Source organism: Nymphalis io, chromosome 1 (assembly GCF_905147045.1).
Source record: "Nymphalis io chromosome 1, ilAglIoxx1.1, whole genome shotgun sequence".
NCBI lineage: Eukaryota > Metazoa > Arthropoda > Insecta > Lepidoptera > Nymphalidae > Nymphalis > Nymphalis io.
Genome location: NC_065888.1, coordinates 1,881,862 through 1,903,734, shown reverse-complemented (window position 1 = coordinate 1,903,734; position 21,873 = coordinate 1,881,862). Strand labels below are relative to the sequence as shown.

The following is a 21,873-nucleotide window of genomic DNA, read 5'->3' as shown; positions in this document are numbered from 1 at the left end:
TTTTAAAAACACTGAAATGTATATTTATTTATTTCTAACCAGAACCTTGTGATGTTGTGTTAAAAGTTAGAGACATGAAATTTCATGTCTCTAACTTTTAAAAGTACAGGTTCCCATACAATCGTTCATCCCCTATTTTAACCCTTTAGGGGTGGAATTTTAAGAAATCCTTCCTTAGCGGATGTTTATATCATAAATCGCATATACTGCTAAAATTTTAATTTTAATTGTAACATGTGTGTAGATAACAAAAAATACGTATGTTTTTATAACTTTTGATAAACTAAATCAATTTTGATGAAATAAAGACTAAACGGAACCTTAAAATACTTCTTATAATAATTCAATTATTTCAATTTGTAATTTTAGTCGTTTCAAAGATTAGCCTGGACTAACAGACAGACAGACAATTCAATTTTATTTATGTGTATAGATATATGTTTATATAATTAGTGTCATATGTCACTACTTAAGAACCATATATTTCATTATGTTGAATAAAACAATATTTCAGAGGTATTTTTACATAAGTATGGTTAATGTTCCTTACAGTGCAACTGTCGATGGGCGGTCTTGACAACTTACAATCAGATGGCCAATTTGACAGTCTTCCTAACTATTTATAATTAAAAAAAAACAAAATGATAATCTTTTAAACCGCTTACGAGCTACGATGCATAGACAGATACATAAATACACACGTAAAACTTATAACAACCATGTATTTGCATCAGGGATTAAAAATATAAGAGAGCTAATGGTTTTCTAACCAAATATTGTGTTGAGCAATTTTAAAATAAACTGTACCCTTCTGTAATTTTTTTTTTATTTGTAATGTTGTTTTTTTATACAAACTTTAACATAATGTATTAGGGAATATAGTTTATTATAGAGAAAAATAAGAAGGAACGCGGAATACCTCGGTATTTTTTCTTATATATCGAAACAAAACGGACTTTGTGGCGTAATTGTTTCCGTTGTGCGACTATATTTAAAAAAAAAACTAAAGAATAGTATGAAACTAATAAGCCTTTTTAAAATTTAACTTAACTAGTAATCCGTATTATCACTTGATAAATTAAAGAAAATAGCCGTAGCTTTAAGGATTTACACAAAATAAATGTGATTTATTCAGTTTATTTTTTGATTTTACTCCGTAAATATAATATTTTACTTGATGTGAGTGGCTTTTTCGAAAAGTAATATATTTACTGGATACATAATTATGGCCGCACGGAATTAAATCGTAAAAACTCGTAGATTTCATAGATTTAACTTCATAATTTTAAAGGGACACAGTGACAGTCTTAATAGAAAAGGTTGTTTTCACATGATTTCAAAATTGCCTAAATGTGTACCTATTATGACATACAATTTGCGTTCCGACCTAAAAACGAAACGTTAAATTTATGGCATATAATGCCAGTTGATCATTTTTTATACTTTTATTTTCATTTCCAAGTTTTTGTCCGACTGTGTTTTTAGTTTCAGAATTGTAGCTGTAGCCTGATAAATTCGAAAAGCATCGGGCCTTACAACATTAACATATTTTTTTTGCTTGGAAGTGAGGAACATCAGTACTACTGTAATAATACCCACTATTTCACATCAAAAATACATTATTTTAATGATAATGATTGAGAAATTAAAAAGTTTGATCATATTTTCTGATACACATATTATCTATATTGATAACATTTTATAACAGTAATGTATACTGTTATTTGGTCAGTAGGGTGCAATATGAACTAAGCTTTATGCATTCCGAAATTGTGACTTGCTGTTCCGTTAAATGTGACCGTAGAATAAGTCACAAAACGGAGGCCGCATAATGCTACCTTCTTGTAGTTTTAAATTGTTTAACAATTGCCTATCCTACTTAGGATTATTAACTTTTTCATATCAAATATTTCAAATATTTTGCAACATGTCAACAATAACAATTATTAAATAAAAGTGATTTATAATAGTAAAACTTGGTTACATACCTGAGGAACGAAATTGAAACACAGAATATTTCAACACTGCGTTCGCGCTGGCCATAAGTTAATTTTAAAATTAAAGCAATATAGCGTCTCTCGATGAAGAATGATATATGTGCTGCCATTTTGTGTCGAAGTGTTCCTTATTTAGAAGATTTTATTACAAAAAATAGCTGTCACAATACGGAATGTTCCGGTTAGCTCAAATTTTCGGTTTTATTTTAGATTTATTTTAAATAGAAATTAAATAAATGTTTTTGATACCTTTAACTTTTAAATTAGACTTTTAAGAATTCAAATTATATTTACTAAAACATTCATACACATTAAATTATTGGAATTATCTAAATAATCTGACACGAGTTGGGAAGGGGACAGGTAAATTCGATAGTCTTAAATATTTTTAAAATCTTTTAAAATTTATATTTGGTAAGTAACAACAAATCGAGATTTATATATAATTTTAAAAATGTTTTTTTTTTTCACTTAAATCTATATATTCTGCTAGACGTCATTCATCATGAAAAAATAAATAAACAAAGTTGAGGGACACGGCGAAAACCTACGGTACAATTTTTTTTTAAATTGCTCTGTTGGTGTAAGATATAGGTATATATATAAACATATCTTAATTTAAATTAACGTATATCTAACAGACAAACATAAGACAATTACATGAATGCTAGTTGCATTAGCTCGTAGCAAGAGTACGGAAATAATAAATGTGGTGTGTCCACTTTAAAGTTCAGACAACATTAGCGATTTAAATAAATAATACTATTAAATATATCTTTAAGATAATCATAATGGAACATATGTATATGTATATTAATCACAATATAAGTACATAATAAGTACTATGTGCAGTAACGTATTTTAAGCATCGACAGCCTTGGCACAAAAGATCCGCTGAAATTTAGGGAAAAGACGCATTATTAAATATTATTTAAGGTCTATTCTAAGTGTCTGAAGGTAATTGAGTTTTAGAGCACTTGTGTGATATAGGTAGGTTCTTCATTTTACTTTAGAAAAGTCAAGCCCAAAAGTAACATAAGATGTGTAACGATTATGAAGGAGCCTAGGCTGCCGCCACAGTGTAAATACGGATGCTTAGTTTCATAATTTATCCACTTAATACGTCCATCTATTAAGGTTTTCTTCGTAAATAATGTTTTATTAGAATAATGTTTCATTAGAAGAATAAATATATATTTTTATAAAAAAAAATTTAACTCGCAATGTTTGTTAGTCTGTTTAGTTGAACACCCCTCCTATAACATCCCTTTTACATTTATTTTAAAGAAAACGCTTCTAATAAATATGTTAATAAGTATTCATTTTGTGTGACAATTCATTCGAACTAAGCGTCATTTTTACCCATTTCTTTTTCTTTTCCTTCCTAGTTTCTTGGGTAAGAAAGCGAATTTTTTTTTATTGTTTTTATGCGATTAATCGGAGAACGTCACTTATCGGACTGACGTCAATGTCACAAAATCATGATTATTATTTAATATCAAGACATTAAATTATTTAATTCGAGTGTCATTGCTGTCATAATATGGCTAATATGCAAGCATAGCGACATTAATAAACTATTGATTCTAATTAGTTTGATTTTATTGCACTAATATATTTATTCGGAAAGCTGTGGTTACGTGACTTTCATCCATTTTTGATTTCTTCTTGTTCTCTAGGGTTCTTCTAGGATTGAGCACGACTTCAAGCATTTTAATAAATCGACTAATTCAGTAACTTTACACTTTTTCAAATCGTGGTGTGCTAGTTTTTTCAATCGATTTTATTTTCTTCAGTTTTTTCTTTGTTTATTTATAGTCGTTGTTTTAGTATAAGAAAATATTTTTCAAATCATCCTGATAATTTTCGAATGTTTTATATATTAAAAATGACATATATATTTACATAGAGGTTTGTAAAATGAACGATAACCAAGCCTTCCAACAGGTCCTGTCAACAGTCCGACTACGTCTAATTTTTTATGAGCGAATTCCATGAACAATAAAGTGTACCTTTTAATTAAGACGCAAAACGTTGAATGCACTTAAATAAATCATGTAGCATTTTAAAATATTAAATGTTAAGGACAATATTAAAGGTGTAACTAGTTAATATTGCAACGACAGCTTCTTAACATGCCACGACGGTCTGTAAGTCACCTTATCCAATAGTACTATGTACTAAATGTTCACTAATTTAAATATGGATCAATCACGAGTCAGTAGAAAAAGGTAAGATTAATGAGAGTCGTTATGTCAACAGGTCAATGACACCGACTACGATGCCTTTTGTGGTTTAGCTATAGGTGTTTTTCGAATGCCGTTACGGTACTCTGTCGTTATTTATATTTTGCTCTAAAATATATACTTATAAGTACATAGTTGAGACATTTTTTTTATAACATTTCTTGAATGTTAATTATAAATTGGTTAGTAGTAAGATATAAGTATAATCTTAATATGATAATGTCGTTTGCGCCTTAATGTTATTCATATAGCAATATTAAACTGCCTCGTTGGTCTAGTGGCTACATGTAAGGCCGCAGACCCGGAGGTCCTGGGTTCAAATACCAAGTCGAGCCAATAAAAAGTTATTGAGTTTTTCTGTCGAAATGTTCAGTAGCAGCCCGGAGTCTAGAAGTTGGAAGTGTGTACAGTCCCGTGTCTCGGAAAGCACGTAAAGCCGTTGGTCCGTTGAACTCTTTCGGTCGTGTCGGATTTGTTTTTTCGGTTCGGATTAAGAGAGCTAGGGAAAAGAGAGTGTACCTGTGTATGCGCACACACTTATGCACTATATATATATATATATATATATATATATATATATATATATATATATATATATATATATATATATGTGCTGCGTAGTTGGCAATCTCTCATGAGATTTGCCGCCGTGACCGAAATCGGTCTAGAGGACATTATAGCAATATTTTCGGATTTGAAGCGCAGCATAGGTGTATCGAAAATTTAAAAGCTAGATTACTAATAATCTTTGATGTATATAATATAATACACAATTACAGTATTGTTGTTGTTGTTGCAGGTTAAGGTCTCGTCTTTTTTTGATGAGAAGTTTTGGAGTTTGCTCGCTGCTCCACTGCGGGTTGCAAGTTTCCTCACGATGTTTTCCTTAGCATCCAAACACGAGATAAATTAGGTATGCACATAAATTAAGCACAAAATTCAGTGGTGCTCCGGATTGAACCTCAAATATTCGGTTAAGATTACGCAAGCTCAAACGCGTCCCCTAATTTATAGTTTTATTAGTTAATGTAATCTATCATTTTATATGTAAAATATCGGGGCGAAAGTAACTGCGAACTACGTTAATATACTACTGCTATTACCCGAAATAATAATAAATTACTATTATTTCTTATTGTAATATAATTTACTCCACAAAACAATTATGATTTGTCAGGAATTAAAATATAATAATTAAAGTCTTTGAAATGTTGTGTTTTCAACATATCTCATAGAAGTTAATTAATTATAATATTATTTTCAATAAAATAATTAAATGTTTCCTACGGTATAACATTTTATTTCATTATTCAATAAATAATAACGCGTTACCCTTGCATATTGATATTCAAAAATATCCTCTTGATAATAGGTAGATACCACAGACCTGAGAAGGACCGGTGTAAAAACCTAAGTGGAATTATATTTTCTTTGCAATAAAATTAATATCAATAAAATTTACTTGATCGTTTTTCTCGAGGTGTGTTATCTAAAAAGGCCCTCGTCCCATGTTATAAATTGCGTAAATAGCCCTCTTCTATAGGATAAAGAGCGTCTTGATATCAGTTGCATTAGCCTGGTGTAGAATACCATAGGTCATTATCATGTAAAAGTAACTAAATTACACCAAGCGAGCCGTATCTATATCAGTTAACATTCTTATTTTTACTTACCGCGAATGCTGCACAACAGAATCGCGAGTTACTTTATATGGGAGCCCCATTGGAGTAGGTATACCTTATTCCAGTCGGAGTAGAAATAAATTGTTCTGCTGTATTACGCACTATAAACATTTCTTGATTATTTTAAATTTATTTATAATACAACACTATTCCACGGAACTAGTTATAACCACATTAATTTAACTTTCGAATTTCGGATTACAACTTCGCGGTCATTGAAAACGCCATTTTTTGCGAATTAATAGTGAATATTATAGATTATTCAAGATCTGGACCAATGTTATCGCGTCAATTGATATCGGTGACCAATGATATCGGTGTCAAATCAAATCAAAGTTGTTTATTTGGGTTTATTCCTGTTGTAGTTGGAATAGGCTATGCATGCTATGGTGATGTAAAGGAATTATTTTGTTAAAATAACATCTAAATATCATTATGCAGTCCATCCTTCATGGAGAGCAATTTTCAAATCATCATATCTCATAATCATATTTTTTCTTATTTTTAAACGAATTAAATTGTCGTTAGCTATCTATTAATATTTACGTGTTTGTTATCTAAAAGTTGCGGCAAGTCATTTATATAAATTAAATGAAATTAGGAATAGAAATTGACGTAAAAATATACTTAATCTACCGGATAGCTCATATACCGTAGCGGCGCAGCTTCCGGAATCTTACATTCAAGTTTTTATTGGCTTTGGTGGAGTCGAAAAGTTGGCATTCATATAAAATAAACATAATAAAGGAGTGGTATTAATTACACAATTTAAATTATATCAGTTTGAGATAGTAATAAATATAAAGTTACTTTTTGTTAAGTGCGTCCTTGAAATTATAAAATTGTCAAATCAACTGTTCGTAATAATATAGCCGTAGATGTCTAAATTATTTTCGTAAATTGCATTTAATTATACACATATATTTATATACAAAGACGATGCATTTTTTTTTTAAAAAATTATTAATTAATAACTAATTTTTTTTTTTCTAATGTCTCGAAAGTGTAGCGGTGCAGAGAGGCAATATATGAACAAGTATTCAAAACCAAAATTGTCCTTATTCAAGAAAGCAATTATAAGCACTTTCGTACCATGTTAACGGATTAAATTAAATGTAAAGCTACCGCTTAGGAATATTCATTCTACCGAGATGAACCGACAATACACTTAGTAACTAGTAACTCTTTTTCACCAGTTACAATGATATGTTAATTAAATACTGTTAAATATTTTATTTTATTATTATTATTTTTATTTTATAAAATAGGAAGCCAATGCTGTATACAATTTTAAATATAATTATTATAATACGTTAATTGGTGTAAATTTGCATGCTGGGACTATAGGCCGGTGGAATTATGTGGAACCTAAGGCTCTGTAACGTACAATATAAAAAAGTACCTATAATTTCATTGGTGGCTCCATTAATATAAAATAAAAACTATTATCTGCACATAGTTTTCTATCGTGTAATAAGCCATATGTATCAATACTCTTTTTTAACGTTCAATTAATTGAAAGACAAAGTTGAATCTATCTGAGGAGTCTTATCATAGAAACGAATACCATGTCCTTTGGAGGAGGAGCGGAAACTTAGAGGTATAAAGCAAAAGTACAATCATTCAAGCCATATTTTTAATAAAATACAATTTATTGTATGTTGATTTTGAATTTTGATGCAATAAATATTTTCTATATAATATACGCAACTCCGATATCATAAAAGCCTAAAATGACTTACACTTGGTACAGATCTTATCTCCATAAAATACAAAACAACAACATAATTAAAAAGAAAAACACTTTAGCGAGATACATATTCGCATTTGACTGACCGTCATACAGACATAAAAGCACCAAATCGATTGAGGCTTGATTGATATCAAAACGTAAATGCAGCTTAGAGTAATTCTAAGAAACCGGCAAACATGAGATAAAAAATAAACATTATTTTATAATTATGCTCTTCCCCACGACTTTGTTTACGTAATAATTTACAACGGTACGCTTTTATTAAATAATTAAACATTTCGCTTTAAATGTATGAGTATTATGTAAATAAATTTCATTAGATATTAAAATGTTTTACTACACGATGGTATACGCGAGTATACGAGATGGTAGGGCTTTGACAGTACTGTCTGTCAATCAATGACTACACCGCCAAACCTAAATACCTTGTGTTTCTGTCGAACTAGTTTAGTTCGATGTGTGAGTTCAATGTAATTACAGGCACAAAGGATATAACATTATATATATTACGATAAACAACGGGTTGACGGTGTCAGAAATAGTTATTTCTTACAGTGATAAATGACTATAGGTGGTGAAGACTTGTCATTCGGCGGCCAATTTGCACGTCCGTCTTCTTCTGAAAATAAGAAAAAAGAGGATGTTTCCAACAATTATAGTCTTCAAAATAATAGATCAGGGAAAAAGTTTTTTCGTATTTTATAAGTAAAAAGTTGCTTAGGTTGTATTGTTAATATATCATATTATATGCTATTGCTGGTAACACATTGGCTATGTAAGTAGTTTTTTATACTTCTTGCTAATGGTCAAGGGTGGTACAGAAAGGTATTACTTACCTATCACATTAGGCATTACCATGCCAATTTGGTAGTCTGCGATCCTAAAATAAGTACTAATTTGATGATATATTTAATTCTTAGCAATATGTTATCTATAAATAATAAATATCCTATTAACCAAAACCATTGTGAATATTTTCAATAGTTTGAACTCTTTATTATGAAGCTAAGGACGTACATTTCGCTAAAATATTGTAATATATATTATTTTATCATTTTCAATAATTATTTTTAGGGCAACATTAAGAATCGTTAACGAATTCCTTAAGGACCTCAATTTAATATCTCGCCGTAAATTTTAAACATCGTCCGTTTGTGATAAAATTATGGTTCATTGATCGGTTAATATTATTCAGTCGAATTATCCTGTGTTTTGATGTGAAATGCGTGAGACCGACATACCAATTAATACAATCATTTCAACCTTTTGGATACATTATATCAAAAGTTTGATATATTAAAGATCATCGTGGAGACCGTCAAATGTCAGCTCAATAACAAAAAGAGAAAAAGCCCTGTTATCTTTTAACCTAATGTAGAGCGTCAGTGTAAAAATATTATAAAGGCGAGAGATCGAGTGGCCAAAGCATTTTGCGAAGTGACTCCTTGTGGGCCGCACATCCTCGCGACGCGCACGTATTATCATATCAAGTATATTGATACCAATAGTTAATGCATTTGTAACGTAAAAATGTTGATAAGATTTAATGCCGAATTTTTTATACTAAGTTTATTAACTGTAGCCTCAAGGAGTAGCGTTGTCGATGAAAATGTGGGCGATTTTTCCGCAAAAACAGGAGCTTTTTACACCGATGATGCTGTAGTCGTTAATGGTAAGTTTTAAATTATTATTGCAATTAAACAAAGTACAATTATGATAAGTTATTTATTATTTTTTAGTTTATGTTTATCATAGCAAAGAACTCTTTCTGAGATTTAAATTAAAAAAAAAAAAAATTTGATTTTATAATCAATGAAGTAATTATTTGTTTACATTTCGATTTCAAATGAAAAGAGTTTTTACATTAAGTATTCTTATGACGTTGCCTCAAAACAATGACATCTGTATGAGGTTTTGAGGCTAGAGAAAGTTAAAATTTGCGTTAACGATGTCCGCAGTCCGGCAATGGAGACGAAACGATAAGAAACTACGAGCATTATAATAATAAACATTTCTTTTCAAGATCAAATTTTATTCTTTACAATCCATTGTGTTAGTAAGTTTTGGTAAATTATTATTCACTTTAAGAATGATGTTAATTTTAAAATATATTTGTTTACGATTTTCCTTGTATGTGAATGTAATTGAATTCTCTCTTCTGGACTCGAAACACGCGAGTCATTATTTTGAAAGATGCCGTGATATCGATTCAATGCAAATGGTCACACCCACGCCTTCCGAGACAACATCAATCATTCATTGTCCTCTACCCGTAACTTCTATGGACGCTTGCTTGTTACATTTTTTGCGGCTCAAATCGAGCATTAATTAAATCTATCAAAGAACATTGTGACGACGTTGACATTTTCTAGTATTGGGCTGCTGAACCCGGAATCCCTGTGATAATAAATTTTTCTTATTGCTTATTTAAAATGCTTACGAACGACATTTTAAAATGCTAAGCCTACAATAATGTTGCTACCGATTGTCAAATGCATCGCAATTGTAATTTAATTACGAAAAAACTAATTTCAAAAAGGCAGTTAAATTAGTACAAAATGTATCATAATAAAAATAATACGACATTCATTTGTTACAAAATAATTCAAAATAAACCTGGAGAGTTTATATATATATCTTCTCAGGAGTCCGATGTGATGATATTCATTATGTTAGGTAAGCCGTTCACTTAGACAGGTTATAGGCAATATAGCTTCACGCCACGACCCTTGGAAGCGAAGCAATAACAATAAACGTCAACCGATATGGCAAACTGCAAGACCCGAGATGCTTAATCCAAATTTAACGCAGCGGAAACCGCAGTTCACTGCTGGTATAATTTATATAAATAAAAAGTAGAAGAAAAGAAATATACAATAAGAGTTTATATTTATATGCGTTTGTATATGTTTGCGTATGTAAGGTACATTTATATGAATGACTATTTTTAATAGAATTATGAAGTATATTTTATAATAATATTTCTTATAATAGTTTCACGTTAAATATATATAAAGTTATAGAGGCATAACAAAAAAAAAATTTAAATCACTTAAATTTAAAATTATGATGTATTCAAATTATTGTTAACTATAAGATAAAGTGCGCGTCTCTTACTAAAACATACTCTATCAATCTATATTTCTTCATATATATATATAAATAATAGGTAAACATGTAGATATTACTAATTCAAGAAACAATTTAAGCTTGTATACAATCGTACAATTAATGTCGCAGAAAATCAGACTTAATCACTTCGATGTTTCGGTCGCAAGTTGTTTTTATTATAGGCCTGTTGACATCTTCAAGGTCGGTTGTTTACTCTGAACATTTTCATAAATTAACTTTTTTTAATTTGTTTTTATAAAACATTTAAATTATTGGTCTTGCAATACGCCCTTCTGGAAACATTAACGGCATAACACATATGTATATATGTAACTTACATTTACTAAACAAGGCTTTGAATTACAAGATTACATTAAAAAATTATATATTTTTTTGTTATATTTGTATATTCACAATTTAGTTCTTTATAATTTAAAAGTGATTGAAATCTGTCAACATTACCTAAATTTAAAATTATAACATTAATTTCTTTGGCAAAATAGTCCCTTTTGCTAAAAAATAAATAGTTTTTCTTATCTTTAGACTAGAAAACAACAATACGAAATTTGATGTATACCGGCGAGTGGTCAATATTTGCTCTATCGTATCACACTTAGGATATGAAAATAAAGGATAATTTCATAATTCCTTTCGATTATCACAATATGTATACTATCAATATAAGTTATTCGGCTTTTTGGATATAAATATACGTAACGTAATTGATAAACCTTTTAATAAATACTTAGTAATCAATCATCTTTTTTTATTGCAACAGATACAAAATAAAATGTCAAAGATTTTCTTGAACTTTACATTCTAGGTTTAAAATCAAGAAGGCGATTAAAAATAACCCAATGAGAAACGTATGCGATTCGCAAGACGTGCTATTGGAATGTGTTTATTAAATCTTAATAAACAATTCTTGTATATTCGTGTGAGTCGGAAACGATTTGGTATTAATCATATTTTTAGATAAGGTCATTACAGATGTATTTTCTTAAAACAATGCAATTTTGAAACCAGCATCAATCGCCCAAATACTAATCAATAAATACAGAAACATTACCATTAGTTTAAAACAATAACATTCTAACATACTCATAATTTTTTTGTAACTTATCTTTCGTCACTAAGCCTTGAAAGCTTATCAGGTATCATTATATTAAAGTAGTAGCGTGTAATTGTTTTTGGTCATATATACTTTATTTTGAAAAAAAAACAATAATAGGAGACTGAAACAAAAAAAAGAAAGAAATAAGCTCCAAAAACAATACATAAAAGTATAAATAAAATAATACACATTTTAATAAAGAACAGTTTTAGAGTTATTGCATTTTATTTTTGCATATCACATAGGTACACTAATTATGTCAAATCTATACATATTAATCGTCATTGAATTTGTAAGAAACAATTTACAGAAACATAATTGTCATCAATGATATAAAAAAATTACGTGTACTTATATTAATATTCAAGTTCAATGTTCATGCTATTAAAATAAAATTGGATTCCAATACGCTGATAGTAATCGAACACCGTTATGTCGACACAAAATAACATGTTTGCACGTTGGGACCGATGCTTTTTCGACGCTCACTGAATATCAAATTAGTGACCACTTATTTCTCACTACGCCCATCACCAGCCAAAAATAGAAACAAAATATGAAAATCTTCATTATTTCGTTAATATGTCATGTCACCACAAAGGGCCACCTGATAATAAGCGGTCATTACCGCCAATACTCATTGGCGCTGTAAGAAATATTAACCAACTGTTACGAGTTATTCGGTTAAGTTCTCTGCACTGAACCACCTTGTCTATTGGCATGTATTAACAAATGTTTATATGAACATCAGATCGTCAGAGTTAATATTATAATTCCAAACGTAATTCTGTCTGCGTGTTTTTTTTCCATCACGACCAAACCACTTAACCGATCGAAATTAAATTTGACATACAGGTAGACTGGGATTAAGATAAGGACATTAAAGCACACAAATGACGAGGTAAATACGCATACAGCTTATCTAATAAACAAAAATGAATGTTCCTTTGTACCTATGTTTGTCCTATTACTGTTATAGTTACGTTATATAACTAATGTATCATTTATTATTTTCCCAAATCAAATAATCAAGTTTTCAATTTTAATACATAATAATAATTTATGGTTTTAATGCTACTCTAAATTATGGTAAGTTATGATAATACAAAATACAATTATTTTGATTTGCACGACTTTGACGGTTTTTATAAATATAACGTCTCTCGATACGACAACAATTAAAACTGTAAATAACTTGACGATGAATAATCATAGCGCGGTAAATTGATGTTATTATTTAATTTTTTAACGTTACTTTTATAATTTTATTAAGGATTATTTTCTTTTATATAACGGGCACAATTTTATGTAATAATGGACTAATGAACTCTTTATAATACTAGCCTTTAAGCTTCACTGCCTCGTTGGTCTAGTGACAGGTCCAGAAGTTCTGGGTTCACAATCCAGGTCGGGCCGATACAAATTATTGGATTCTTTTATCGGAGAATCTCAGTAACAAGTAAAAAAACATATTATTAAAAATTTTGCTCGCCAACTCTTTAAATAAAACAGGAGGTCAATTCTACCAATCAATAACGGTTACGATTCTATTTCGATCCAACTTCGAACAAACCGCAACTAGATCGTTGTTAGTAAAACAAGAAAATGTTAATTAATTTGTTTATATTCTACCTTTAGTAGTAAATTATAAAATTACTTATATGAATAAAAAAAACATTTCTATAAACAAATCAACTACGCCCATAGACCAGTTCTGTAATTTATAGTCACTGTCGCCAGGCCCCTTCTTTAGAATACATTATTTAATCGCACTATTATCATGCAATATATTATATTAGTGTAGTAATTCGTAATAAACAACAAGCTTAACAGTTGAATCGTACGTTACTTGCGTAAATAATGCGAGTAAAGTACTATTAAAAAACCTGTCCTTCAACGCTCTTACCTTACTAGTTCAGTTAGTGTTCTTATAATTTTTGCATTCCTGCTAAATGAAACAAAAGTAAACATTGCTTCTATAACTTAATCTCAACTAACGCTCACAACACCCATATATACAATATATACACACACACATAGACGCACCTACACGCATAAATGCACAGAATTACACTTTAATATTTAATTTAATTAAAAACGCTAAATTTTATGGTGATATTTCTGGATTCTTTATATACTTTGAGCGAAAACACAGTTTACTGAATTAACCTAGTGAGGATAACCAGTCTCTAGTAACCCGATCTTTATTTCTAAATTATTGTGATGTTTTATGGCTGTGACATATGAATGTGGCGTTGAGTTGATTAAGCACCTAGATCAAACCTACCGTTCGTAAATATTATTGGTGAAATAAAATTATCATTATTTAAATGTAATGTAGTAACAAGTTTTGTAGTATTTTTCTTAGTATTTATGATAAAAAAGGGGAATGCAAGGAATGCTACTGCTATCATTCATGTGGCGATGCAATGTCGTGTCGCGGGTATATATGTTTTGGCCTTCATGTCCCTAATTACTCTCATAAAGCCGTGAAGTTGTTGGAAATAATATAATTATAATCTTTAGATATATAACATTGTTTGCTTATTAATTATACCTATGATAATAGTTAATAAGGATCACCACCGAACCTGCGAATTTTACATCGTCAGGCGGCTTGTGAATTTGTGATTATAATTCATCTCGAGCTTGACGGTGAAGGAAATCATCGTGAGGAAACCTACATGTGTCTAATTTAATTGAAATTATGTCACATGTGTATTCTACCAACCCGCATTAGAGCAGCGTGGTGGAATAAGCTCTAAACCTTCTCCTCAAAAAGGGAGAGGAGGCCCAAGCCCAGCAGGTGGACATTAACAGGCTGTTACTGTTACTGTAGGCGGCTTGTGCTGTTAAGCTATTCAGATTTAAGCCGGTGAATCATATCATAATATAAAATAATACTAAAATTCGTAAAACTTAAAAATGCATATAATTATTACATTAGGAGTGTGGACGCCATTGCTTGGAACGATACCAATCGTATTTGTGTAAGAAAGCCTGTGTCTAAATGTCCTACTGCAATAATGTCTCTCTCCTTTCGAGGAAAAAGGTTTCGAGCTTATTCCACAACGCTGCTCCAAAGCGGGGTGGTGGATACACATGTGGCAGATTATCTCCGACACAGACAGTTTTCTTTACATTTTCTTTCACTGCCGTGCACGAGATTATCTCAATATAAGCACAAAATAATAATTTTTACTTTATTGATGTAAACTATGTACAGACATTTTTATAATATACATAATTAAAATAAAAATAAAAAAAAAACAAAATACACATTACAAATTTATAGCAAATAATAATTAATAACTAAATATCACAATATTACAGTCCAATTAAGTTTTTTATAGCCATTAGTAATCCAAAAAAAAATCAAAACAATAGAAAAGGTACACCAAAGCCACCCACAGTACGTCTGCGATCATGAAAAGGCGTGTAAATATTCAGTTGCCCGGGTTTGAACCCGCAATCTAAGGTTAAGATTCTCTATTCCAAGCCACTTGGTCACCTCGGCTCTTATTTTTAAAGTCATTGTAATTCCAGTAGCTGCCGAGAGAGTGAAGCGCGAATCAAACAACACACGAGATGGAAAACAACTATTATTATTACGACCCAGACAGGTAAGTTTATTTTTGTCCCTAAAGGTTCAGTCATATTTCTTATACGACCTATACTTTAAAGAATCAAACTAGTATTTTGTATGCAAAATTAATCAATGTTGAATTTTGTTAAAAAAATTGTTAATAAATTAATTTGATACTATTAATAACGAGATATACAATGAATGGCGAATTTCCCACAGGACATTTTGTTAAGCAACGGCAAATCTCAAGAGATTTATTTTTGCTTTGTATTTAAAAAAGTTTTAGTCGCTACGATTAATTAACTTGTAGGTAGTTCGAAATATATTGTTCTGTTATGTAGAATATTACATATTGTTTTTAAAAAACTTTAAAAAAGGAGAAGGTTCTCAATACAATTGTGTTTTTTTAGGCTCCGTCATTTATAAACCAATTTCGAATAATCTTTTTTTGGGGCCCTCCCAATTTGGTTGGAACCTCATTTGGTTCCAACCAAATTTGAAGAAAAAAATACCACCTCTAAATGTGAAAAAATAATAGCTTGAATTTTATTTGAAGTCGGTTTTGTTTTTTTTTAGCAAAATTAAAAAAATATATTAGGCAATAAATGTTGCTTTATTTTAAATTATTTTTAAATAGACATCTAACGATGCAGCGTATGGATTTGAATGCGAGACGACAATCGGCAAGAAAGGGACATGTAAGAGCTTCCGTGATTGTTACCCGCTTTTCAAAGTAGTCGATCTCTCTGGCTACAATGGATGGGTTATGGGCCACTACGATACTTGCAGTTACAAAGGAAATGATAACACAGAGGCAAGTTACTAATATTTTTTTAAGTTATTCAGAGGCAATCTCTTAACAAAATTTACAGTACATTACTTTTTACAATAATAATATCTTCACTTGCTTATAAATAAGGAGTCGTGTTATTTATAATGCCTAACTAAAAAAAAATCTAAACCAATATACATAAAACTTATACTTATACAAGATAAGTAGCTTGCGCTTCGCAGTTTCAAACGCTTCCAAAGACTTGACAAGAGTGATTTTTATCCTCTTGTTAGATAATAATTATTCTATTTATTGTAATATTTTTTCAATTACATTTATTTGATATTATATACATATTCACGAAAGGGACAAGTGCTAAGTTTCATATGATAGATTTTTAAAGTACATAACACACGGTCCAAGATGATTCGAATATTTTTAAAAATGCGTGTATTGATCGTATACCTTCCTTGACTCGTAACTCGTTTACCTTGCTAGGATTCTGAAACGTGCAACGCCTAGAAAGCTTAAGTTGTATACCTGTTATCTTTTGGATATACAATCACTAAAATTGCACATTACATTGTTCGTTTATTATCTGTTTAAGATAGAAATAATACGTACTTCTTTGCAAATTATTTTATATATATATTTTAATTTTTATTTAGGCAGACTTGTAAGTGAGCCACCTGATGGTAATGTGGTCAACACCGCCCATAGGACATTAGCATTGTAAGATATGATAGCCACCCTTTACATCGCCAATGCGCCACCAACCTTGGGAACCAAGTTATGTCCTTTGTGCCTGTATGATTCTGTTGTTTACCGTTCGCTTAACTATTCTTTAATAAAAAAAAATCTGAGTTCAAATCTCTGGTCTATTAAAATGTTAATACTCAATAGAAACAGTATCCAGTTAACCTGTATCCTGTTGTAACTCTTTTCTTTCCCATCGAATTATAAGAGTGTCGATTATTAAAAATACGATGTTTGTTAATAGGTGTTTGGTGTGTGTTGCACGGAGCCCGTGGGGACACCTCCGCAACAGGAACCAGACGTGCAACGGCTCGGGTTACTGCAACCAGCGTTTTCTTCATCATTGTCCAAGTTAGTAGTACAATAGGTATTTACATACTACACCGTACCAATAATTTCCTATTTCAATCATCACATTACCTTGTAATTATTATTCTATAAGAATGGCACTGTTAGTCATAACTTATAAAAACAGGTATAACAAAAATAATACATTACGTTGTTTTAAGCCTAATTTATGTAGATTGAAAATCTCGAAAGATTTAAAGCTTTACTATAGGGGATAAGTTAATGACCTACGATTTTAATCTTTTATAATAGCTTCATGCCAGTGCCACTTTCCGCACAATGGCCGTTTAATAACTACAATCAAATCGCACAATGGCCGCCAACAATACCGCCGCTACCGACTCACCCGCCAGATCACTCAGCGCCCACTCACCCTCCATCGACTGGTAAATACACTTACAAATAATAATAAAAAATTATGGAAATTAAATATTATTATCTAATGTTGTATTAATAATTTTTGTTGTCGCTTCATTTTTATTTTTAGTTGCGGGTGTTACAACAACAAAACCATCACTAGTTCCATCAAATACGCCTCCTACTACGACTTGGGGCACAAAACCTCCAGCCAGTACAACAAAACAGGTTTAAAAAATCTATTAAATATATGTTCGAAGTTAGAATTTAGTAATGGAAAATTGTATATTATTTTAAAAGCCTGTGGACAAATAACTAAGCGCATTTCTTTGTTTCATTAATTTTGTCAAGGCTTGCTCCTAAAAGTTATCGATATCTTTTGCGTAATTAATTTATCTCATTTCTGTTTATCTAGACTTGGCCGCCAGTAATTCCTACTCAACCGACGAAGCCTACATCGCAGCCCAGCACTGATAAATCATGTGGTATAAAGAATGGACCACAGGTATATTATATATTTGTGATTAGTTAGGAATATATCAATGCGAAATTGTCGCCACAAGGCTACGCGTGAGTTGGGTCTATACCGGATACTTTTGACATAATTAATACATAAATAGTGAATTGATAGATAAAAATAACAAAAATATAGTGATAATAATAATACAAATGTCAGGTCATTTCTGTTAAAGTTAATCTTTTAAGTTCTAATGTATATTTATATAATAATATTTATTTATAAGCATGTTGTGCTACCATTACACCTGCATGCGTTTTATATACAAATGTATATATGCTTGAGTAATAATTTTTATGCCTAACTAAATCAGTTAAATGGCTGAATTTAGTTAAACGGTTACAATTTTAGCCTGTATAAAGATTATTATATAAGCTATCAAAATATTGAGTCTATTGCATTGTATTGTAAAATGTCGAAGTAAATTGCGTATGATATCCGTCGACAATAATTCACATTAACTTTGTGTTTTGTGAATCACGTTTTTAACTCACGATGCATTCAACTACTGAAGTAATACTAACTCTACTGAAGTAATTAAATAAAGCGCTAAATCTCTAACAAAAAAATACAACCCACCGAGCACTATTATTTAAAATTATTTAAAAATAACGCCTTAAGCTATGGCAACACGAACCTTTATTAGGCCTTAAAGATGAAACCTTAGCGTGATCCTAGTATTGAGCATACCAATAGCCATGAAAGCAAATGAAGCAGTAACATTATTGAAATCATAATCTATTCTTGCAGGCATATGGCAGTACTTACGAGTCTCAAGATGAGGAGCGTATAGTGGGCGGTCACAACGCCGAACTAAATGAATGGCCGTGGATAGTGGCGCTGTTCAACAACGGACGGCAATTCTGTGGCGGGTCGCTGATAGATGATTCACACGTGATATCAGCTGCCCATTGCGTTGCACAGTGCGTAGCTAGCTATTGTAAATTACTGTATTCTAATTGACATAGTACAATGAACATAAACATTTTAGTTTCAAACTAGTAGTTTCGTACTACATCCGAAAACAATTCTAATGATTGTACGCCTAAAATTTATTCGTTTTTTAATAATATTTTATAAATACACTATAGCATGACATCATGGGACGTAGCACGGCTGACAGCAAGACTCGGTGACTACAACATACGCACGAATACAGAAACGCAACACGTAGAAAGAAAAATCAAAAGGGTTGTCAGACATCGTGGGTTCGACATGCGCACTTTGGTATGGACTGACAAATCGTTACGGCAATTTTATTAATTCTAATTTCAAATATATATTTATAATAGCATAGGAAAAAATATAAGAATAAATTATTATAGTAAATGCTTGTAATGTATTACAAACACACTAACGTAATATTCTACCGCAAAACAGTAGTACAAAATGCCAATGTCTATGGGCGTTGGTGACCACTTACCATTAGGTGGCCTATATGCACGTCCGTCTTCCTATTATATATAAAAAAAATTTCAAACTTAATTGTTTATTTTAAGGAGTTATTATATCAAAAAAAAAAAAAATTACATTATTGTGCCGATATATCGTCAGTAATCCCCCTTTATTTCCAGCACAACGACGTTGCAGTTCTTACTTTGGACCAACCTGTACCATTCACAAAGAATATTCGCCCCGTATGTCTGCCCGGCGGGGGCAGAGCATACTCCGGACAGGTCGCAACTGTCATTGGGTGGGGAAGTTTAAGAGAGAGTAAGTAAAAATATCACCTATCTCTTAAATGGAGCTGAAAAGATCTAGTAGATAGAACACGTTAAACTTCCGAACCGATCGACTCGGTACAAGTTACAATACTTCTCCTTAATCTATAGAGAAGTATTTAGAGAAGCACGGCATGCTGATATTTACGACCGTGACAGTTATGAAATAAATTAAAAATTTTAATAACTGTACCACGCAGCAAATAAAATATCTTGGAATTTTAAGCCAATTTCAAGCGCTTGCTTGTATATGTTTTTATGTAAAATTTCAAAATCGAATTTATTAGGAACTTTTTATGTTTATGTATGTAACACTTGCTATCGTCAAAATATAATCTTAAAATTTGCACCTTAAATAGATTAAATCTACACAGTATACTAAGATGTTTTGAGCAAATAAATGATTTTTATTATTACAAACTCGGATATTTATGGTATGATTTCTGTTTTAATAGTCTCTCAAAAGTACTACTCTTTTGTCACTAGGTGGTCCACAACCCTCCATTTTACAAGAAGTTTCGATTCCTATCTGGACTAATTCTGAGTGTCGACTAAAGTACGGCTCCGCAGCACCGGGAGGTATTGTCGAACACATGTTATGCGCTGGTAAAGCCAGCATGGACTCTTGCAGTGTAAGTAACTGTCGAATAATCATAATCAAACATCGTTTAGCTTTTTCTAAAGTAATATAAAATATATCTGATAATATCTATGACGTATTTGTGTAACCAGGATAAATCATGTGGCATAAAGAATGAATCATAGCTATATTATATATTTGTGATTACATGTTGTTAGGAATATGTTAATGTCAAATTGTCTATGGTTTCATGTAAATATCATTGATACGTCTATACCGGATACCGGATAGTTTAATACATAAATAGTGAATTATACACAAACACTTCAACTTAAACCTTATTAATTGAAAAAATATGTCTTATTGCCTAGTTTCTTCTTTTATCTTGGTTTATATTACTTTTTAATTTGACGCCAGATTTTAATTGTTTTCTTAATAAATTTTACAGGGGGACAGTGGAGGTCCACTTATGGTGAATGAGGGTGGTCGCTGGACTCAAGTGGGTATCGTTTCCTGGGGTATCGGCTGTGGCAAGGGACAATACCCTGGCGTCTACACACGTGTCACTTCCTTCTTACCTTGGATACAGAAGAACTCCAAGTAAAAACAGTTATAAGGATAAATATTCAAGGATTTCGAGTTGTAGGTTTATGTATAAACTGTAGCCACTTAAGAAGAATATTGTTTACTATTTAAATCTCAAGTGAAAACATTTTTGTATACATTTTACAAGTTTCAAAAAATATATATTTAAGTTTTAAAAATGGTTTCCGGACAAAATAGAAGAAAAAAAAATATGGTCATTTAATAAACAAAAGAAAATGTCAAAATACATAATTTCCCCATTAAATATATACTTCTTAAGGGTCCGTTCACACAGACCGGCTCGGAGAGGAGAGCAGATTTTTATCACGTTGGAAACAGTGTTTTGAGTGATTGTAGTAAAGTTTATTTTTGCATTTGCACCTTTTTTGTCATTAAAAATGCCTGAACGCGCTTCGTGTGAAGTAATAAAAGGAGCCGACCGGCTCCGCTTGCGTGCTCTTTCTCGCTCGCACCCGCTTTCAGATCTCTTCCAGCCGGTCGATGTGAAATAGTTGGCGGCTCCGCTCCGGCCAATTCCAAGCGTATACGACCCGGTCTGTGTGAAAAGAAAAAAGCAGGCCGATGCTCTCCGAGCCGGTCTGTGTGAACGGACCCTAATGGCTCAGGCAATAAGTCAATTATCTTGAGAAAGATAACTAAAATGTATTCTTGTCTTTCTTAATGTATTGTTATTTTTATTTTCAATTATTGCGGATGTAATGCCATTAAATTGTGCCAATATAGTTTA

At 31.1% G+C, this 21,873-nt stretch overlaps 1 protein-coding gene across 3 annotated transcripts; it reads left to right on the top strand.

The window, feature by feature from the left end:
- The first annotated feature begins 9,144 nt into the window (after positions 1-9,144).
- LOC126771857 (transmembrane protease serine 9) lies at positions 9,145-21,384 on the top strand. 3 transcript variants are annotated; one of them, XM_050492016.1, is made up of 12 exons: positions 9,145-9,350; positions 15,453-15,526; positions 16,127-16,303; positions 17,262-17,368; positions 17,618-17,751; positions 17,853-17,950; positions 18,138-18,227; positions 18,990-19,162; positions 19,331-19,466; positions 19,814-19,952; positions 20,447-20,592; positions 20,989-21,384. In XM_050492016.1, exons 1-12 carry the CDS (start codon positions 9,209-9,211, stop codon positions 21,142-21,144), a joined length of 1,572 nt encoding a protein of 523 aa, XP_050347973.1. In that variant the 5' UTR covers positions 9,145-9,208; the 3' UTR covers positions 21,145-21,384. The 3 variants fall into 3 exon arrangements, with proteins under 3 accessions (XP_050347973.1, XP_050347963.1, XP_050347981.1); XM_050492006.1 differs by having other exon boundaries at positions 15,450-15,526; XM_050492024.1 differs by lacking the exon at positions 9,145-9,350 and adding an exon at positions 14,134-14,191 and having other exon boundaries at positions 15,450-15,526.
- Positions 21,385-21,873: the final 489 nt, after the last annotated feature.